Source organism: Neolamprologus brichardi, chromosome 22, assembly GCF_056152115.1.
Source record: "Neolamprologus brichardi isolate AB-2024 chromosome 22, ASM5615211v1, whole genome shotgun sequence".
Lineage (NCBI taxonomy): Eukaryota > Metazoa > Chordata > Actinopteri > Cichliformes > Cichlidae > Neolamprologus > Neolamprologus brichardi.
The window spans coordinates 17227966-17246331 of record NC_142124.1 but is presented as its reverse complement, the minus strand read 5'-3'; the positions used below and the strand labels follow the sequence as shown (position 1 = coordinate 17246331).

Here is an 18366-nt window from a genome sequence, read left to right as displayed (position 1 = left end):
AATGATGCCCTGCTGATACCAGCGGTCAACACCCACTCCCCCAAACACACACAGACACAGATATATATAGTCTCTGTCCCATGCAGGACATCATACGGGTTGTATCATGCCACCTGCTTCCTCCATGTGTGCCAATTACTACTCAGACATCTGCAGGCAGCGCAGGAACAAAAGAACAGAGCTGATGTGACTCACAATCTAACAACTTGCTGATGGATGATTGTTAAGTCATCCCTCACGGCAGCTGTCCTACACAAAGAGACACGCCTGAGCCTGAGCAAAAACACTGACAAACATGTTCACGCTTACTGTAGCTCAGCTGCTGAAACGCCATTTCTTTCTCTTTTTTTCACTCGCAGTTTTGTTTACACATGCACTGACCAATCACGTACATGTGTTTAAGACATGCGGAGTAGTCCAGGTGAGTTTATTGTTCCCCATCCTATATGTTGCTTTTAGCTCTGAAGTCCTCATCTGTCCCTTTTGGTGCAAAAAAAAAAAAAATAGAAAAAAAAAAAAACTAATCAGCATCAGCTGCCTGATAAAAAATGCATACTTCCTGTTTGCCCTGTCCTACATACTGTCGATTTGTTTGGACCATAATCAGCGTGTTATAAGCCTTCTAATGCATCATACAAGTCACACGTTCCTCAGACTTTATGTCCTTATCACTACAGTACACTACTACTACTTATGGTTACTGATGCGTACAGTTTAAGTCAGTCTGTGTGATGCTGAAGTTGTTTCTACATTATATTTTCACACATTCTGCCCAATGTCGGGAAAAATCAGGTCGGGACATTGGCCAAAGATGCCCTTGAACACATGTAGCACACAGCAGGTGACAGTCCCCTGCAGACATGTCTGTTACAGTGGATAGCAGCACACATGGCGCCCAGTGAACCAGATATTTGTGCTCTCACATGCACCTCTGTGAAAGTGAGTGATGATTAAAGAAAGTTTGGGCTGAAAATGACTTTTCTTTTCCAAACTCACCGGCCACTCCATTAGAAACACCTGGTCAGCTGCTTGTTGATCCAAGTATCTAATCAGCCAATCACATGGATCAAGAGGATGTTTTCTCTGGACACTTTGGGCCCTTTAATACCAACTGTATTACTTTTAATTAGAAGAGAAACTAGCATCTGATTCATTTAAAAATAAAGACAAACCATTTGTCAAGTCACAAGTTTGAGTCTTTTCTTTAAACTATTTTATCTCTGATAAGCTACACAAAGTCAGATAGTGAGTATAAATAAAAACTGATTGAGTATTAGGCTTAATTTTAGTTACGCTTCAGCTTTTGAGGTTTTTTACATGGCACGATAAATCAGACACTTCACTGCTATTTCAAATATTTACCCTTTCATTCAAATCTATTTTTGCATGAAGCCTGAAAGAACAGAAGAGCTTAAGAATAACGCTAAGCTGTACGTGTTTGTTTAACATCATCCGTCACAAGACAGAACAAGCGCCGACTTCTTTTATCTTTCTTATCAAAGTCAAAGTGGAGCAAGCTGCAGATACACTTCCTGAGTTTTCCTTTCATTTTCCCCCCCATCTTTGAGGGCCGTGTCAATCGCTCCTCGCTGCAAACTGCCCTGACCCAGATTCCCTGTCGCCTTCATCCCCGCAGAATCGCAGTCACGCTGCTGTGTTGTTGTTTACCTGTGTATGCTTTTGGGACAAATGTTCTGAAGGTGGGTTTTGTAGTCGAGATGCATGTGAACATAAAGGGTTAACGCCACCCAACAGACGGCCCCATCCAGCTCATCAGGACTTCAAAGGCTCTGTCTCCGGGTAACCATGGTTACCTTTGGAGCTGCGCTGTTGTTTGGGCGTGTGTGCTCTGATTGCCTGCTGTCACATCTGATTTGACGCACAGCGAGGAAGACCATTAAAGCTCTACAAAAGGCGATGTGGAAGAAAAGTCAAAACCTTGTAGGGGATTAATGTCCCCAAATGGCAACCTGTGAGGTGACTACAAAGAGGATGCAGGGGGCCAAAAATCCCTACCTGGCAACCTCAGAAAGGATGTTTTTACCTCAACCATGGAAACAGCTGGAAACTTCGCTAATATATAAACAGATTAGAAGAGCAGGAATGCTAAGCTAATGCCTGGCAGCAAAAAAGCAGGTGAAGTTACGCCTAAAACTGCAGCTTCACTCAATAAACTCAACGTGAAACCAGTGGAAAGAAAAGTTGTGAGAACAACAAACATTTTAAGAAATCTGTCTGTCTGTTTGCTTTTGTTAAGAGTTACGCTTCAGTCACAAAGGCCTGAGAAATATCAGTCACATCCTGGGAGTCAAAGGTTGATAAAAAGCAGTTTATTCTCTAATCGGTTGGCGAGTCGTTGCTGGAGGTTGCTAGGTGAAACTGGTCACAAAGAGCTGCTGAGATTTTGTAGATGCAACACCACTAACTGTGTGTCATTAACATCACGCTCGCTGTGACAATACAGGAAGTATTGAAAAAGGCACCATTTACCAAGCCCTAGAAACTGGTCTGCGACCATCATGCAACCTTTGGTCATAAGACAAACTACAGGCAACTGTAGCTAGCAACCAAAGCAATCAACCGCTGGTTGTATCACACCCAATATGGCAGGCTGCTCTTGAGCAATGCGTGCATGAGAAACCTCGACATAGTGTTGCACCAAAAATCTCTTTGCAATTGCTTTGGTTGACAGCAGATTGCTGTGGTCACTCATAGTTTGCATTGAACACGCTGACTTGCATGCAAACACAAACTACTTTCCGAGTGGTGCTGAAACCAGGAAAAGTGTGACAACAATAGCCTTCAAAGTAAAACTTTGAAACATTTTAGCTGTAGTGGTGAAGCACAGCTTTCATTCTGAAGGCAAACATTGTCCGTTTCCAGTTTGCATCACTTTTCTTTTACTAGATTTACCAAGTGCACGCAAACTGTGTGTGACCATGACAACCAAACTTTGTCCATAGATAACAATTTCCACCTAGAATCAACATCTAAACATGTATCATATTCTCTCTTGTGTGTAAATCCATAGTAAAAATGGGCCCTTAATAGTTCCTCTGATTTCTGTGTTTATGCTAGTGCTGTGCAGGTAGCTTCTTTCTGTCATGATCAACAGCTACTTTCACACTTTAGTCTTTGCACAGCTCAAAAAGCAAAACAAAACAACGCAAGACATCATTTTTCTGAGCTTTTTATGCGATGGTAGGTAGGTGTTACCTTTGAACAGCCAACTCGCTGAGTGCTACAGTTAATACCGCACCGATACGGTTTCAAACCAATAAAATAGATGCATTTAAAAATATCAAACATTTACTTAGAAACAGGTAAAAATATGCATCAGCGCTCTGTTTCCTGGGTGAATGCTTGGATGGGATGAGGCCTTAAATACCGGTTTCAGACTTAAAATAAGCTCTTAATCAAATGCTCCACGGACTTACATTAAATAGTCCAACCGAAGACTCACATATACATCGCCTCAAATACATTCTTTGGTTTAGAGACTGACAAAACAATAAATATAGCTGTAAAGAAATCTGAACAGCCTTACCTTGCTAATATGAAACTCCAGACGTCTCATGTACCTCTCGATAGTTTTGATTTGCTGCAGAAAGACAGCGCAAAAATTCAGAATTTCGCTTCATCTGGTTTTTTGTTGGCACCACAGATTATAACAAGGTAAGACTTACATATTATACAACAAAATGTACAGAAAATACAATGTTCTGTGCAAATATGTTATTATAAGATTCACACGATAAACTCCAAACTTGAGCGTGTGTTACAGTAGCCCCTCCCCTCCCATCATCTTACCTTGTCAAGATCATACAGCACTCCCTGGAGAGAAAACACACGCAGACACACACATGAAATTACAGAGTTACTAAAAGGTAGGACAGCTTATCCAACGCAGAGCAGATCACATTCATCTGCCATCAGGAAGAAACAGTTTTTCCTGTCTGCACACATCAGGCAGCCACGATGGCATAAACAATGAAAAACATTTTCCATGTGTGCGTTCATTCGTTTAAAAATTGATGTAATATATGTGAATTTTTCATTTTCTTTATAAAGCATTTTTGGCTTAAGCTGTGAGTCTCACAGGCTGTAAACATTACGAGGAACGATGTAAGTTAATGCAGAGTAACTTCTCACCAAGCGGGAGTTTCTCTTCATGTCCTTCATCAGACCTGTGAGTTTGTCCAGCTCCGTCTGATGAACCTCCAGATATTCACTTCACAGGGGAAACAGAGAAACACAAGTCTTTGCATAAAACAAGTCGCTAGCAGTGAATTAAAACATGACTGCAGAAGTTCAGACGCTCACTAACGTTACGTTCACCGCTACAAAATCACTTAATGACACCAAAGAATACATGTGGAACATAAACATCCACAGAGGTCTGTTAATGCATTCAGAGGCAAACGTCAACAAGCTCAAACAGGCTGTAAATGCACAAACTAAAGCTTCTGGTAATTACCCAGGAAGCCCCAATACCAGGTAAACTCACTGCATAAACATTCTTTATATACAGTTCATGACAAGACCAGACTCCATCCATTATAAAAACACAACCATCAACATTTTTTTTAAGGCCAGAAAGAGTGACACATGCACCGTGTGGGAAATGTAAGCAGCACTTCTGTAATACTATCTGCTGAATCAATCTGTAGTCAAGAACAACACAATGTTTATTGTACTTACTGACTATCTGCTATATGGCTTCTATATATTTACTAACTTTAAAAGGTCTGGCATTAAACATAGAAAGGCTTATTGTGTTTCAGAATTTGTGTCAAGTGTCTAATGTTTTGCATTCTCCTTACAATTAAGCACACAGATTTTGAAACTCTAAAAAAAATAGCCTGGGTGGAGCATTTATCGATGGAAAGTTACTGCTTGTCCACAGCTGTCCAATGAAAAAAAAGGAATGGAGCATTTCAAGGTACTCTGGAAGACTTCATAGTGTCTACTGTAAGTGAATTAGCTTCATATTAACTACTTAATTGTGTACATAGAACAAGTGGATGAGTTACTCACTCCAGGCCTTGTTTGAGTGCTGTGTAAACCTCCTCCAGTCTCTTGGGCTGTGGCTCTCTGGAGCTGCTGCCTCCCTTGTGGCCTGACAGGTGGGGCTTCTTAGGCTTGGACTGAGGCTTCTTCTGCACTGCAGAGTTCCCCATGAATGAGTTACATCTGCACACACACAGACAAACACACGCACACAAACACGGGATAAGTTACCGTTTGCTGATTGTGCCTCACAAGAATTTCCTAAATCTCATCGCACAGGCCCAAAGGCGCCACCTTCCATATCATATTTATTTAATATTTATCACAGGATCTCTGCAGCACTTCAAGTGTCAGGCCACCAGCTGCCAATAAAAGCAAGGAGTTATATTTCTAGATTATTTACACCATCCTGAACACGTCCTTGGGCCAGTTACAGCATGAGTTCATCTCATCTGTCAGATGCAGCGACCTTGTTGACTCTGCTCACACCAAAATAACTTGTACATACACACACGCATACACATTTATATGTGACCGACGCATTTAGCCTACATATTATTCAGACACAAATACAATCATACATTCAGAGCTTAACCTGAGCATTTAACGCGGGCGTGCAATCACATGCAAACATGTGCTTCCCCGACTCATAGCTGCCGTTTATCCTCTGCTGGAGTGAACTTACAAACAAACAAGCAGATTTATCCTCCCGGCGATTAACGACATTCAAGTGATCTTCAGTCTCTTCCCTCAAATGACCAAATGTGTGACCGACTCAAGTGGGAGAATTGAACAAATGTGATCCAGTTACAGAGAGTTGTCATATTTGTATAAAAGGCAGTGAAATGGGCTCAGACACTTTGTGTAGAGCTTCAGCTTTCTTTCATTTTTTTACCACCACACATCATTTTTTAAAAACCATGAGGTAATCATTTGGAGGAAGAGTTTTCTGTAAACCACCAGTAGGGGTCCATTGGTGGATTATTATGTAGATATGCTCTTATTCAATTTAATTTTCACTGATCAGACAATCGCAGTCATTACTGTCATAAGGAGGAACTTGATATATTAGCAGCCTTCCAGGATTAATCCAGCAGTAAAAGACCATCTTTGAAAAGGGAGGCATTTTCAAAACATTCCTACTTTGGATGCACCGAATCTAATGGAGAAGGCCTGGTTTAAAGCTATACACGTCTGCATTTTGTGGACTTGAAGCTAACTGATATATCAGAGATGTCCGTGTGGCTGACACATTGACGAATTGGCAAACGGCTAACAGCAGACATGTGTCTACAGTTTTATTTAATCATGTGACTAAAACACACATTGCCTGGATCTGTTTCTCCCTAAAAACAAAGATCGGTCACATGTTTTTGTTTCTGTCACTTCCACACGCCGTCGATCATTTTATCATGTCCCCAGAAACCCTTCCAACATGCTTTGTGTGCTTTTGCGGCATTTTTGTATTTGCTGCTTTTCTTAAGTTGCTTTGCATTTGACCTCTCAGGGCCACCGTACGTAAAAATAATCAGCAACCCAAGTTGTGTGGATGTTTTGCTGACTTTCATGTTAAAGCGCGATGCTTTGAGTGTGAGCATTTTAGATCTACTAATAACAATGAACAACTAGACAAATAATCACCAGTAAAAGCTTCACAGGCTGCTGCCCTCCATCAGCCAGAGAAACCACACAGACGAAGCTTCATGTGAAGCTTCTTCGCTCATTTAAACTGTAAAATCAAATCATGATGAAGAAGAGGCCCATTGGTATTATTTCTCAGTAATTATTGTGCTTAACTGCATGTTGTTATTATATTAGGGGTAACAGATGAGTATAGGTAATACAAATGATTGACTGTGCCACAAATGGTAGCTTTTTGTGTTTTGTGATAATTCACTGCAACCAAGCAGAGTGAAAGGAGTGCTGGGGCAGATGTTATTATATTAGAGATAGAGCGCTTAGCCCTGATTGGCTGAAAAGTCTGTATGATTTTTAATTGATTGACCTTTGCCATAGGGGACATAACCGTATATGACAGGTTGTAGGTACAACCCTCTGTATGCATTTAGGTTGAAGCCTTTAAGAAAGATTTTTCCAGCAACCAAGGAAGGTTTCTCCCATCCACACACCCATCTGTCGCTTATCCAAGTCCAAGTACTGAGGTCAGGAGTCAAAGCAAAGATGCCCAGATCTCCCTTTCCATGGTTGCATCATCCAGATTTTCCAAGGGTGACACCAAGGTGTTCACAAATCAGCTGTATGACATGTAATCTCTCAGGGGTCTCCTGGGTCTTGGATTAGACCAGAACACCTCACTCACAGTGGCATCCAGGAGGAATCCCAGATGCCCGAACCACCTCAACTGCCTCCTTTTGATTTGAAACAAGCTTTTGGGAACAAACTGATAAGTTGAATGTGTTTTCAGTTAGTCTTCATGGGTAAGACTTTACCATTTCTAAGCCTCATATCTGCGGCTGAAAAAAAGGGGGCAGAGTTTTCTAAGTGGCAGAACCACCTTACGAGTCTCTCTCTCCTCACATTAATCCATTTTAGGTCACACTCATCTCTCCCACGCATGCACATCTCAGCTTTTAAAACCATTACAGATTTAGCTGACAAATGACATTTCCCCAGTCTTAATGAAATGATCTGAGAGTCATTCCAGGGACGCAGCGACAACCAATTCCAGCACTAGACGAGCTAGAACGTGCCGCGTTTTGCTGTGTGCCAGCAGCGGCACAAGTGAAGCTTATAGCTGCCACAAATGTAGGGCAACACCGAACGAGAGCGCTGCATAGCCGTGGGGTCATGCAAGCTCTGGTGCAGTAGGGTTTCTTGGCAGGGACATATACAGAAGCATACATGTCAACACTTCCATACAGGAAATGATGCATAATGATGAATTTATCCTTGTGCGCACAAAGTGCAAATTCTCCATCATGCAAACGCGCAGAAGTGCACACAAAACTCACGCATGGACACACACATGGAAATTCCCTTCTCAATTACAGTAACAGAGGAGCCCGCACAGGCGCTGGCACACTCCAGCGGCTTCAGGAGCTATATCTGTGCAGCTTTCCACCTCGCTCATTATCAGGATGATAACTTGTCTGTTGCTGTCAGTCGCCCACACAGCGAGTCATTAGAACCAATTACTCCATTCACTGTCTGAGCAGAGAGAAAGGAGCCACTTCTCTCAGCAGGACCAGGACTGCTGAAGAGGCCCAGACACCGACAATCAGAAGTGTAAGATTATAAGAGATATGGTATATCTGAGACTGTGAGCAGGCTTTGTCTTGTGATGATGATGGAGAGCGCCGTCACAGATGAGTCAAACAGGAAAGCACACAGAAGAAACTCTTATCTCTCGAGAACTTTATCCATCTCTAACTTTTCGAAACCAACCCCGGCTATGAACGAGAATACATCATGTGACAGAGTGACGATCACTGCTTAAGAATTCGCTTCTTTCACAGGTCTCAAGACTTGCTTTGACTCGCGGATCACCATGAAGACTGGCTCCATATCCCTGAGTCATTGTATTCCTTTTGTGGGAATGAGATCTTTTGTTTTGTCTTTTAGAAGAGATAACTAATATGATTCATACATGGATGCGAACAGATGTACACGTCTTCTCCGTGTATAGACGCTAGTATGGAGACTGTATAGAGAGTTTTGTTTTTGTGGGTCTAATCTCCCTTTCAGCATTTCTGTTTCCACTTGTCAAATTCCCCTTGTTATCCCCTCTCTGTCGATGATGCCAGCATCACAGACTCTTGAATGGTGCCATCTGCATGTGTAATCATTTAGCTCAGTAAAGTTTGTCTTAATCTTTTCATTCATTTATTTTGTTTTATTGTAATTTATAAACAGTAAAACTCAAACTTTCCTTTACTAGAACATCTAACAACAACATCCAGGTGATGCTTTAGAACAGGGGTCTCCAACTCCAGGCCTCGAGGGCCGGTGTCCTGCAGGTTTTTGATCTCACCCTGAGTCTACACACTAGAATCAAATGATTAGTTCATTACCACGCCTCTGCAGAACTTCAAGACATGTTGAGGAGGTAATTTAGCCATTTGAATCAGCTGTGTTGGATCGAGGACACATGTAAAAACTGCAGGACACTGGTCCTCGAGGCCTGGAGTTGGGGACCCCTGCTTTAGACGTATTGAGGTACTTACTTTTGTACTGTTTATAACCTATTTATTAAATGCTGACATAGACGTACAGAAGTGGCACCACGATGTGTCATTTTCAAATCAGTCTTTTATTCATTTCAGTTTTAGAAATAAGTAACTCCAGCTGATCATTGCTGAACAGCTTAGCAGAGTTCCGCTTACCGTGAGCGCCGTTCCTGTAGTGTGCTGAAACCCGCAAACGACTGGCTCCGGATTATGCCATTTGGCCCGCCGGGGGAGTGGGTTCCGGTCGCCATGATCTCCGGGACTCGTGACGACACTCCTGCAGAAAAGGCACAACATGTGCAGGATTTAGGATCGGGGTCAGTAATGCATGAAACGTCGTCAACAGTGAGGTTACCTGGAGTGCCGCGAGCACAAAGAAGGCACAGTTGGTGATGCTTTACATGCGCGAGCAGCACTCGGAGCTTGTGCTAACATGCCTCAACTCTTCTGACTTATTTGTCACATACCTCAACCGTTACTGTTATTCCTCAGGTATGTGTCACAAATCATGACATCTGTCACTTCAAATGTGTGACAATAAGCAATTCATCAGACTGACAGCTGTTTAACGTCACGCAGAAGTCACTACATACACCACACACCTGCTTCAATGGGCCATTTTTGCCTTCTAATCACCACATTTGACTTATTAATTCCACAGACAGCCCAGTGTTTGACGTGTCTTGTCTTCCACTTCTGTAGTTAAGGCTTTTTCTTCCTTTTTTAAAATCACTGTGCCTATATTTACCAGCAGCAGCAGCCTCTCCTTAAGCCGGAGATGTGGAGTGCAACATGATTCACGTGGGCACTTGGGGAGCAAGCCGAAAATAGATGGCGAAACGGCCAAATTTAGCTGTCAGATAATGATGTAGCAGAGATCAAGCGCCCAAAGGAGGAATCCACTGAGATAACCGGATCACAGTTTCAAACAGCAGTGTGAGAATTTGTCCAGATCGCTGTGCTTCGGTGGCAGCAGGCTGACATTTAACCTCAAACCGCAGTTTAGAAAAAGTTCAAAGAATTAACCGAGGAAAGCTTCCTCACGAAAAAGCAAAAGAAAGGAAAATAGAGGAAAAGTCTTTATAGAGTGAAATCTTTTGTTTTGGCGCATCAGAGGTCAGCATGGGTCAGAACAGCTGGAAAAGGTTATAGATGTTGCAGAAAGACATCATGATAGGATGAGAGAAGAGTCTGAAATCAGGTCCTTTAAATACCAGGACATGCTTGTTAAATTCTATTCACATACCGAGATGAAAGCACCGTGTTACTCGAGCAATACCCTGCCATCTCCACAGGTGTGCAAACACATCTTCACATACTACAACGCTTTCCTGAACTTTCCTGCACACGCTGCTATTCCTTGCTTTAATGTTAACGCCCTCTGCAACATCACAAGGCAAACGGCAACCTGGAACATACCCGAGTAACAAACAACATCTCAACGTTGGTGACAATAACATGATAACTGTAAACTTTGTGTGAGTCAGAGGAGGCTCGATCTGTCTTGTTAATCTGTATTGCTTCTCGCCTAATACAGAAATGCCTGAAGGAGAAGAACAGACAGACACATTTGTCACATCAAATTAAACTTTACTAACAAGCAGAGGAGCTTGTCTCAGTATTCAGCTCTCCTCTGCGTCTGTTTCCCCTCCTCTCACAAGCGACGCAAACCATCCCCCGGGCGTACGAGTTAAAACAACTTTGCCAAATGACAAGAAAACTCTGGATTTGTGCTGCTGCTTGTAATCATACCCCACTTTTGTCCTACTGGATCCGTCCATCTTTATTTCTCCAGAGGACTTCTGTGTGGGGTGGTCGAGCAGGGCAGCACACACATTAAGCCTCTGTCTGTGGTACTACAGGCGGCCAAACTAGAAACCTGATATCAGCTCCTTTGGACTGAGGACCACACAAAGAACCAGCACGCGGTCCGAGGAAAGACTAGATCCTTGTTTTGCAGTGAAGCAACAATAATGTAGCGAGACAGATACGGCTGCGACTATTAATAGCAGCTAGCTGACTAGAACCATTTTCACAATTGTACTAAAAGGTGTATAAATCAATATTTTTACATTACCAGCCGATCAAATTACTGCGTAATGTAAAACTTGCTACTCCTATTGCACGTCTTTGCAGTTCTCCTCCAACCAATGATCTGCAGACTTTTTTTGCTCACTGCTTTGAAGTTTGAGCCTGAGAACCCTCCAGAAACTTTTAAAGAATAAGTACAGCAGTGATAAACTGACTCTATACTTCCGCCCTGCACTATCATTTCGAGCAGGACTCGGGTCTTGGTGTCGAAACTATGTCTGAACATCAGATACCCCCTTCGCTTGTATTGCACCACCACTGTATAGCTGCGCGGAGAACAAAGAGGGCGTTGCAGTCTTCAGTTCTCTGTTTTCACTTGTTACCCAACTATTTGTGGCACTTTTCTTGCAACATAGAACAACAGCATTGCTTCACTGAAGACATTTACTAAAAACGAGTGTTGCTCTCTCTGCCTTAAGCGACACTGGATCTTCACCTCTCTATTTGCTGCTACATATATAAATGAACAAGCATGAATCCACATACACTTTCATCTGTATCAATGAAAAAAAAAAAAAAAACAGATCCAAAGGAGTTTTATTTCTCTCAAGAGCACAAATGGTGTTAAAGATGGTCAGTGAAGTCTCAGTGTGAAGACTCGATGTTGCCATTTTGGTGTTTTGAACCCTGAAGTGACGAGCGAGCTCTTAAATAATGACTTGTCAATTACAACTCATTAGCCAGTAAACAAAACCTGGATAGTCCTCCTTTCTGACTGTAACGATGACCATAATTTATAAAATGTTTTATTCAGTGACTGAGCCGAGAAAAGACGTTTTTTCCCCATAGACTTCTTTACAACTTGAAGTCTTTTTTTTTAAACCAGATGACTTGCCCCCTGCTGGCCGTTAAAAGAATGCAGCATCGCTTTTCAGTCTTGGAAGCTGGCGGCACATCCATCTTATATATACAGTCTATGGTCACGACACAAGGACACTCCACACCTCAACTTTGATGTAGCTAAGAGTACTAAAAATCGGTGATATTAGAACCACTTACCTGCACTTCATTACTGTTACTCGCACTGATATGTGCAAAACAAAACCCAGAGTAATGCTTCTGGTCTAAAATATACATTTGGAAAGCAGATTTGTTAGATAATGTGATGTGGTCACATTATCGGGATATGATTCTCCTGAGAGGCGGTAATCACCATTACTAGCCTAAACACAGCAAAGGAAGAGACGTTACACGAGAGCTGCAATTTGCTGTAATTCTCTGAAGCTTTTTGGTCCATTTTGGTGTCTGGATGTTCAACAAACACACTTTTCTGCCTTTCTGTACATGTCTCGCGGACTTTCTGACTCACTCTCCTAAAAGAGGAGCAGTGGGAGGGAAATGATGGTACATCCAGTTACCTAATGCTCTCTGGATAATAACAGAACAGGCCGGACACTGTTTACAGCACTTTCAGAAAGATCTACTGTATTTAGACAAGCAAAGATGGAGAACGAGAAGATGTGCTCACTAAACTCCATACACAATGGTACCAGATTATCCCCCGAGTATCCTGATGTACACACAGCCTACGGTGAGGACGCAAGGGAATAACACGGAGTACTTCTCCCTGCCATCAGAGAAAACTGCTGTAAAATAAGAGTACTCACACGATTCAAACACAGAACAGCTTCACAACGGCGTGCACGCTAAAACTCTGACACTGCCTGTCAGGCAGAGGCTGTATGAAACTCAAAGAGTGTTTGTCCTACATTCATTTTCAGGGACTCGCCCACACATTGCTGGATAAATGTGGTGCTTTATAAAAGGTAATCACCTTGTCTCTGCGTGCTCTCAGAACTCAGAAACAAAGTAAATACCTCACTTTTAATTATCAAGCAAATTATCTGCAACACCTATATCTAGACTGTGAGTTTTTCCAGCTGCTACAAACAGGCTGAATGAAGATCAGCGGTTTGTTACATGATGAGATGATGAGCCAAATAGTTGATTTGCTGATCAACACTATTATTTGATCAGCCATTTACAGTTTCTTGAATTTGAGAAACTGACTCTTTTTAATATGTTATGATTGGAAACTGTATATACACTCATTGGCCACATCATTAAGTACAGTGGTTCAATTGCTCATTAATACAAGTATCTAATTGGCATCAATTCAGTCCAGTCATGGAGACACGGTCAAAATCACCCGCTGGAGTTCAAACTGAGCATCAGAATGGGGGAAAAAGGTGATTTAAGTGACGTGGAACGTTGCATGGTTGGTCTGAATACTTCACAAACTCCTGATATGCTGTGATTGTCCCACAAAACCATCTCTGGGGTTTATAGAGAATTATCTAAAGGGAAGATTGAGCAGCAGTTCTTTGGTTGAAAATACCTTCGTGATGTCAGAGTTCAGAGGAGAATATCCAGACAGGTTTGAGCTGACAAGAAGGAAACAATAACTCAAATAACAATTGTTGCAACCAAGGTATCCAGAAGAGCATCTCTGAATGTACAGTGTGTTGAACCTCAAAGCACATGGGCTACAGCAGCAGAAGGCCACACTTGATGCCACCCATGTCAGCTATGAACACGAAACCAAGGCTACAACTCACCAGAACTGGAGAATAGAAGATTTGAAAAACGTTCCCTGGTCTGATTTGTCTTGATTTCTACGGCAACATTAGGAGGATAGGGTCAAAATTTGGAGTAAACAACTTGAGAACGTGGCTCTACCCAGCCTTGTATCGACAAGTTCAGGCTGCTGCTGGTGGTTTATGTGTGTGGATATTTTCTTGGCACATTTTTGGCACATTAGTACCAACTGAGCATCATTTAAATACCACAGCCTACCTGAGAACTCTTGATGACCTTGTCCATCCCTTTATGACCAGAGTGTAGTCAAAGCTCAGATCATTCACACTGGTTTCTATTGAAATGGGCTCCAGAGATCTTTGAGATGTGCTGGAACGGGAGATTCACATCATGGATGTGCAGCTGATAAATGTGCAGCAGCTGTGTGATGCTCTCATGTCAATATGGAAATCTCTGAGGAATGTCTCCAGAATGTTATTGGATCGATGACATTAAGAAAAAAGCACCTCTGAAGACAAAAGCGGTCCAACTCTTTAGTTAAAGCTTAAGCAAATTAAATATATTCCAGTTTGAATTCCTCTCTAATAATGGTTTACAGGCTAATTAGTCAAAGCAATAGGAAATCTATCAAGCTTTTACTCTCTTGTAGGGGACAGCTGGTGTGAGTAGTGTGATAAATGTTCACACTCTAGTCCAAGCTTTGGGATTTTCTAAACTTTTCTAAAGTATTAGCAAGCCCCTTAAAAAACCTCAACATTTAAATAGATGTTTCTCTCTCTCTCTCTCACACACACACACACACACACACAAAGGGCTGAGTTCAACCACTGAATCATGAAAACCTTTCCTCCGCACCTCTTAGTGTCACCGCTCATCTCGTCTAAAGAGCCTTTCAGAGCGAGAACAACAATACCCACTTGCAGTGCGTCCTGGTTTGGTGCCAGGCGTTACCCACGCTGAATACAGCTGCCAGTCAGGCCATTCAATGGTCTTTCATCTCAGCCTTAAACACACTCATGAGTGTGTTTGTGTGACTGTGGTTTTTTTTTGGAGGGTCTTGTAAGCATCACATTAATCAGTACTCTTAGCTGCGCCTTGGCAAGACTGGACAAATTACAAATATGCAATTAGCAAAGGAGAGGTGGCTGGAGAGAGCAGTTGCTGTTAGCTCTGCAATGTTCACGTACATTAGCGTATTAGCACCAAACCTACTGCTTGCTTCATCTTTAACCTCAGTAAACACTTTTCTGACAAATTTCTGATCTTAACAGCTCGTTTAAAGTCTTATTTAACACAGCATGATGTTAATTTTATGACTTATGGTCACTAATAGAACAAAATAGATGCTCAAGCAGGATATGATTAGGAGGAAATGCCACCATTAGCACTCAGAGTTCTTGGTTTCTCAGTCAGATCTCCATGTCGCTTATCTACTTTCAAAACTTTGTTTAGCACTGTGGTGGGGCGTGGTCTGCGGTCCCATGCAGGGAGGGCGGACGCATCTGCACGGCATCCTTAATCACGCCCGCCGAGTTATAAACACGGGGACTCAGGGGTTTGTTGTGGTGGTGTGATGCAAATGTTAAATAAAGATGGCTCATAACACGGATCTGTGGTCCCGTCGTGCCTTCATTCCACCACAAGCACTTTTTAAAGTTATAAAGTGCTTCACAGTTTGGATAAAAACACATTAACCTCCTAGGACCTGGCGTCCACAGTTGTCTAGACCAAAATACTGCATTTTGCTCTACAAGGGCCTGATATCCACTTACGAGGACATTATACTGCCACTGTTCTATCGAAATTTAAAACAAATGTCCTCATATGTGGATCTTATTTTTGTCAAAAACAAAAATTAGGAAAAAAATAAAAATCAGGTGATTCTTTGTTTTTACGTTCATCAGGTCCCAATCAGCCCAAATAGCAAAGAGAAATTAAAAATGCATGCCATGAAAGTTAAAAAGATTCATATATACATATGATACAAACTCATAAGCATGATCACCTCTGCTTTCAAAATAAGAGCGTGGAACACCTGATCAGATGATTGGACAGGCCAGCTGAAGATATAAGGTCTCAGCAGCTCTGCTGTATAAACTTTAGCCTGTTCATGTTGTGCTTTGCATGTTATTAATACATATTAACTTAAAAAATGAATTCGTAATTTCATTAGAAAGCACTGAAAGGAAGCAACAATGAAGCTTCAAAACTGAACTTTGGAAACTAATGGTTAAGGCCTTCTTTTATATACAGTCTATCAATTTTCAATAAAATGAGCGCTAGCTTCGAAACACTCAGCTTTAAATCCATCCTCGCCTTTCATGTAGTAGTCTTCCACCGAGAGTCGACAAAAGAACACTTAACACAACCATTTCACAATTTCATCCTTTCCTTCCTTTGCATTTCAGCATCAGCAGTTTTCTAACATCCTCCACAGGAACATGTGAGGCAGCTGTTCCTCTTAATCATTTAACCCCCCCACCCTTCATTCATGTTTGTGAGGTTTCACTCGAGTGACTCAGATATCTGAAGTGATTTCACCCAGAATGGTCTTTTCTTCACTGACAGTGTGACTCACTTTCTTATTCTTCTTTCTCTTATTTTGCTCCCTTTATATTCATCTCACTCTGCTCTGACTCCCTCATCCTCAGTCTGTGCAGCCAAATCTGTCAATGGTGAAGCATGAGCACTTTTCTCTCCCCATGAAGAGCACGAATGAGGTAAAACCATAAATAAAGGGAGACAAGGTGTTAAAGTATGGCACTGCAAAAATAAGCAGCGATTCATCAAGTAAAAAACATCTAATATTTGGTGTAGTCGTACATGTAAACAAACTCTGCCGTGCATCTAAAACGTTCCTGAATAATAATCACAGCACTTGCTCGCGCTGTGCTCATTTGTTGTAAACTGCACAAAACCCGCCCTCACTGTGCTCGCTGTTCTCCGTTCCCCGTCCTCTCTTATACAACAGTCTCACCCAAACTCACAAACATCAACATTTAACTTCTGAATAACCCTCAGAGTGTGAGAGCGCGTACGAGTGTGTATTTACGTGCAAAAACCAGTATCAGAACCACAGTGCATGTTAATGAGAGAGGGCTAATTCTTAATGCCTGTATAAATTAGCCTCACCATGGCAACAGCAGACAAAATGGGATGAAGTGTGTTACGTAAAACAACAGTTATGAGCCAACTGCCAAGAAGTAGGACACACACACATACACACCCTTGTGTTACAGGGCCAAAGCTTTTAAAGCACCAAACCTGCATTTGGAGAAAAAAAGTTGTTGTTTTTCTTGATATATCCTGAGCTTTTAAAGATGCTGCTTTCAATGTCATTCAACACATAAATACATCATTAAAAGTGACTGTGCTGCTTGTCATTATTTCCTTCTATTTTTATCTCATTGTGCGTACAAAAACAGAAAGATATTAGAAAAACAAGAAAGGCAGGTGCTGATAACAATGCAGAAAGGCAGAAATATGTAAGATGATGCAGCAGTCCGGCTGAAATAAAACAAAACCAACTGAAGCGATCGGCGATGACTGGAAGTGAAGTAACATGTTCCAACACAGCCTGCAGGCTGCAAGCGTGTGCCTGAAAGCTGTGCAGTTATCCATGAGTCCAGGTTTGTATAAACTGGTTCAGTGAGGAGGGTAACTGCTGGTCTAGCTCCAAGCCGGGCTAAACTTGCTGCAGGCTGCAAACCCAGAGCCAAAAAATAAACATGTTGTTTCCATCTATGATTTTCTTTTCCTGCTCACAATGAAAAACCAGCTGTGTCACATATGCGAGAGCATGTCAGCCCATCGAGAACAGGCAAAAAGGTTCAGGGTTAGCTGTGTTTTGCCTAATTTTGAGTGCTTGTTCCAGTACTGAGGGTGCACCAGACAAACTGCAATGTTCTCCATTGCAGTGAGTGAAAGAAGTCAAAACGGGAAGTAGAGCAATCAGATTTTTCTCCAGAAAGAATGAGCTTTTTCAATACGGAAGATCAATTCCACCAACATTTTTTGCCATCAATGAGTAAAACTCTCAGGAATCTCAAAATTTCAACTTAATGACTCAAACTTCTGAGAAAAAACTTGAACTTTAGAGATGATTTAACAAAGAAATGTTCATATTTCATCCATATTTCAAGCTGTTGCAGCATCTTTCCTTGTATAATTTGGGACTCTCTGTGTCTCTGTATCACTGAAATGGAAGTAAAATGTGACAAAATTGTACACGTGTGTGCCTTCAGCCCAGCTGAATCATCCATGAAGCAGTAACCTTTGCTGCTGAAACATTTAGCCATCTCAGAGGTGCAGAGGTGTTTACAGCCTGGAACAAATAAACAGTTTACCACATTTAAGTTTTGCTTCGCCTTCCCTTGATGTTACACCTTAAAGACTCTTTGAGCAAATGGTGGAGTTATTAAGGATTTGATCCAAGATGTCCAAGTTCTTCATCTGTCAGTGGTCATTTGTAAATCACTGTTATATTAAATGAGACATGAAAAACAACAGATTTTGAATTGACCTTGCTACCTGTGCTTGC

At 41.8% G+C, this 18366-nt stretch overlaps 1 protein-coding gene across 6 annotated transcripts in view; it reads right to left on the bottom strand.

Moving 5' to 3' along the window:
- Positions 1 to 18366, bottom strand: part of ripor2 (RHO family interacting cell polarization regulator 2) — a 67566-nt gene that overhangs the window by 13811 nt on the left and 35389 nt on the right. For all 6 annotated transcript variants that reach the window (XM_006787855.3, XM_087835063.1, XM_006787854.3 and 3 more), the window contains exons 2-6: positions 9354 to 9474; positions 5038 to 5193; positions 4153 to 4231; positions 3811 to 3834; positions 3548 to 3601 (exon numbers count right to left, since the gene is read on the bottom strand). In XM_006787855.3, the coding sequence (XP_006787918.2) occupies positions 3548 to 3601; positions 3811 to 3834; positions 4153 to 4231; positions 5038 to 5193; positions 9354 to 9474 (434 nt within the window). The remainder of the gene's footprint in view (positions 1 to 3547; positions 3602 to 3810; positions 3835 to 4152; positions 4232 to 5037; positions 5194 to 9353; positions 9475 to 18366) is intronic.